Source organism: Mizuhopecten yessoensis, unplaced genomic scaffold (assembly GCF_002113885.1).
Source record: "Mizuhopecten yessoensis strain PY_sf001 unplaced genomic scaffold, ASM211388v2 scaffold11167, whole genome shotgun sequence".
NCBI lineage: Eukaryota > Metazoa > Mollusca > Bivalvia > Pectinida > Pectinidae > Mizuhopecten > Mizuhopecten yessoensis.
Window position 1 is genome coordinate 149,694 of NW_018408913.1, and position 3,235 is coordinate 152,928.

At 33.4% G+C, this 3,235-nt stretch overlaps 1 protein-coding gene across 4 annotated transcripts in view; it reads right to left on the reverse strand.

Moving 5' to 3' along the window:
• Nucleotides 1-3,235, reverse strand: part of LOC110467238 (phospholipase DDHD1-like) — a 42,107-nt gene that overhangs the window by 18,187 nt on the left and 20,685 nt on the right. For 3 of the 4 annotated variants that reach the window (XR_002464832.1, XM_021524267.1, XM_021524265.1), the window contains exons 8-10: nt 2,988-3,064; nt 2,254-2,321; nt 1,405-1,434 (exon numbers count right to left, since the gene is read on the reverse strand). Coding sequence is in view for 3 of the 4 variants with exons in the window: in XM_021524267.1 (XP_021379942.1) it covers nt 1,405-1,434; nt 2,254-2,321; nt 2,988-3,064 (175 nt within the window). In the remaining variant the exon portion in view is untranslated. The remainder of the gene's footprint in view (nt 1-1,404; nt 1,435-2,253; nt 2,322-2,987; nt 3,065-3,235) is intronic. The other variant, XM_021524268.1, reaches the window with a different exon arrangement.

The window sequence follows — 3,235 nt, forward strand, 5'->3', positions numbered from 1 at the left end:
AGCATGCTACAGGCCTAATATCAGTACCCTGGGCCTTTCGGTTATTGAGAAGAAGTTGTTTGAAGATTTTAACATATTTGACCCCTGTGACCTTGAAAGTGGGTCAAGGTCATTTATTTGAACAAACTTTGTAGCCCTTTATCCCAGCATGCTACAGGCCTAATATCAGTACCCTGGGCCTTTTGGTTATTGAAGAAGTTGTTTAAAGTAAAAAAATGACGATGGACAGACGGACGACGGACGCCGCACCATGGCATAAGCTAAATTGCCCTTCGGGCAGGTGAGCTAAAAACAGATAATTATTTTTCAAATGTAACCCCCTGCCCTCCCTCATCAGCCCTTCTTTTTATTTAATTCCTTGCATTATTGTTTCAATCCTCGGGGAATTTCATGCCAAATATCAGTAAGCATCTCAGAACAAATATTGAAGGCTATACATTAATGAGGGTCAACACTTACACCAAAACGTAACTTGCCAAAGTCAACAACAGGATGACTACACAAGCACACCTATTCTTTGTAAAGGCAACTTAAAAGTAAAGTCTAGTGTTTTAAGCATTACTAAACAGAAAACACAAAATGCAAATTTTGACAAATTAATTACATTTCTTTACAGCAAGTACAATGTGAGTCATTTTTCATTTCAGGAAAAAAGGATCACTGGTACAATAAATTCATTATTCAGTCAGCTAGTTACTGTCTACAGAACCATAGATGGTTAGTAGATTAAAGGACGTGTGGGCTGCGACATTATCCCCTAGATGTCCTAAATACCCTACAGTTCTATAGAGAATTCCCAACTGACTATGTTACTAATATAAGAGGTCATTAGTGAATCCTTTGGGGTTTACTTACAAAATCAAATTAGAATTGACATAATAAGAAAGAAAAAAAAGAAAAAAAAAGTTTATAAAGATCCAAGAATTTAATCCGCTGTATAGTTCATTACTAGCCCATTATATGACCATATGGGATCAGTAACAAACTATATAACTAATATTTCAGGATAAGAAAACAGAGATAAAGACTGTAATGGGACAATAATGGAGGACCTTTATTACTACTGTTCCCTCATTATCCACATTTAGTTAATTATTTTTATCAAAAGCAGAGATCGTCAAAACTTAATCAACATTATGTATCGGATGAACCATCATCATAAGTTAACTATTAAACGTCTAGAAAAGCAAGAATATCACCAATGCATGCCCTATAAGGACTTAAACACACAAAGGGAAACCAGAAAGTAAGCTTATTGGAGAGCTATAAATATATTTGACGTTTCAGGCAATTCTACCAGATCGTGTAGCTTAAATAAATAACTCAAAATATGCAAAACGAATATCACTGGATACAAACAAAATCAAACAGCTACAATGCAGAGTATTGTAAACAAAAACATACAATGTCAAATTATCTTTTTCATCGTTTATTCTGTAAATTGAAAAGAAATTAAATGAAAAAGTATCCAAAACTACAACTGTCATCAGAATGGCAGACTTATACTGTTTCTAAACAAAGGGATATAATTCCATAAATAAGGGAGGCAACTCAAATTTATATACTTATTCACATCCCCTTGATGTAAGGGTTCTGTGCACCTAGTATCTTTTTAAATTTTGGTGTATTTTAAGAGTATTTAAAAATTTAAAAATTATAAACAAAGGGGCACTACTCTATTAATAGATGAGTTTACTCAAACTATTATAAATGTACATTATTCTAATCCTTATATTATAAGTTTTATGTGTGCGAAAAAACATTCAAAATAATGCATCACTTTGGCACAGTAGTGTGGACAATGTGTTGTAATAAAGGGGCAATAACTCTTACTTCAGATTGTGCTGTCTACATCAGAAAAGTTTCATTATTTTGCTGAAAACTGTAAGAAATGTGCTGACAAGATTATGCTGGCAAAATTTTTAAAAGGAGCATAACTCCCATGACATTGGTGGAATAAAATATTAATCAAAGCTCTGAGCTGCCTTTGTAAGGACATATCTGACAGGAAGTGAACAACCTCCCTGTTGTTAGGACATATCTGACAGGAAGTTAACAACCTCCCTGTTGTTAAGACATATCTGACAGGAAGTTAACAACCTCCCTGTTGTTAGGACATATCTCACAGGAAGTTAACAACCTCCCTGTTGTAAGGACATATCTCACAGGAAGTTAACATTCCTCCTGTTTTAATGGCAAATCTTTAAAGACACTTAAATGAATTTCACATCTAATTATGTAAATGAGAGCTACCTTCTCTTTGCTTCCTTGAGTTCATCCCTTATCTCAGCGGATGAGCCGGCAGTTTGTTCCTCATTGTCCTGTGGTAATGGTCAGCAGATCAATGAATCATTTCATCTCATATTTTATCATCTGATACTTTATCATGTAAGTTTTCTACACCAGTTGTTTTGTATCATTTCTGTGTTTAAGAGGTACACTCTACCATATACTTATCTTGATAATAAAAAGTTTGTTTACCTAACTTAAACATTTATATTACTATTAAAGTTGTGATTTTTCTTTTAATTAAAAAGAATAAGGACAGGAAGTTAACACTCTTCCTGTTTTAATGGCAAATCTTTAAAATGAATTAATAAACCTAGACCCTTTTAAACACGATACTGTTGATTATGTTCTTTAAATTAAAAAGAATTAGGAATAGAAATGGTTAAGAAGCCAGGAGTGATATATAGGCGTGAGAGGGAGAGACTTTATATTAACAAATATGGTATTCTCAACCAATTGAATAAAAAGGAATAGGAAATTAGTAAGGGAAATTATGACGTCAAAATGACATCTATGATGTCATAAGGTAGTTTCCTTAGTGATGGACATAAACATTGAGGCATTTGATAAAAATGGCTGTGCCATTGAAAAGTTGTGCCAAAAAAATAATATTTAATAAACTTTTTTAGTCTTAAAGACTGTTACTATACAAAACAACTGTAAATAAAAAGAGTAAAAATTGTTTTTCAGGTACTTACTATCACGGAAGTAACAAACTGGTCATACATCTGTATTGGGTTCCAGCCAGTAATGATGTCGTACGTTATCACAGAACCTATTAAACATGATACTGTTTGTTACAGGTTCCAGCCAGTAATGATGTTGTATGTTATCACAGAACCTATTAAACACATGACACTGTATGTTACAGGTTCCAGCTAGTAATGATGTTGTACGATATCACAGAACCTATTAAACATGATACTGTTTGTTACAGGTTCCAGCC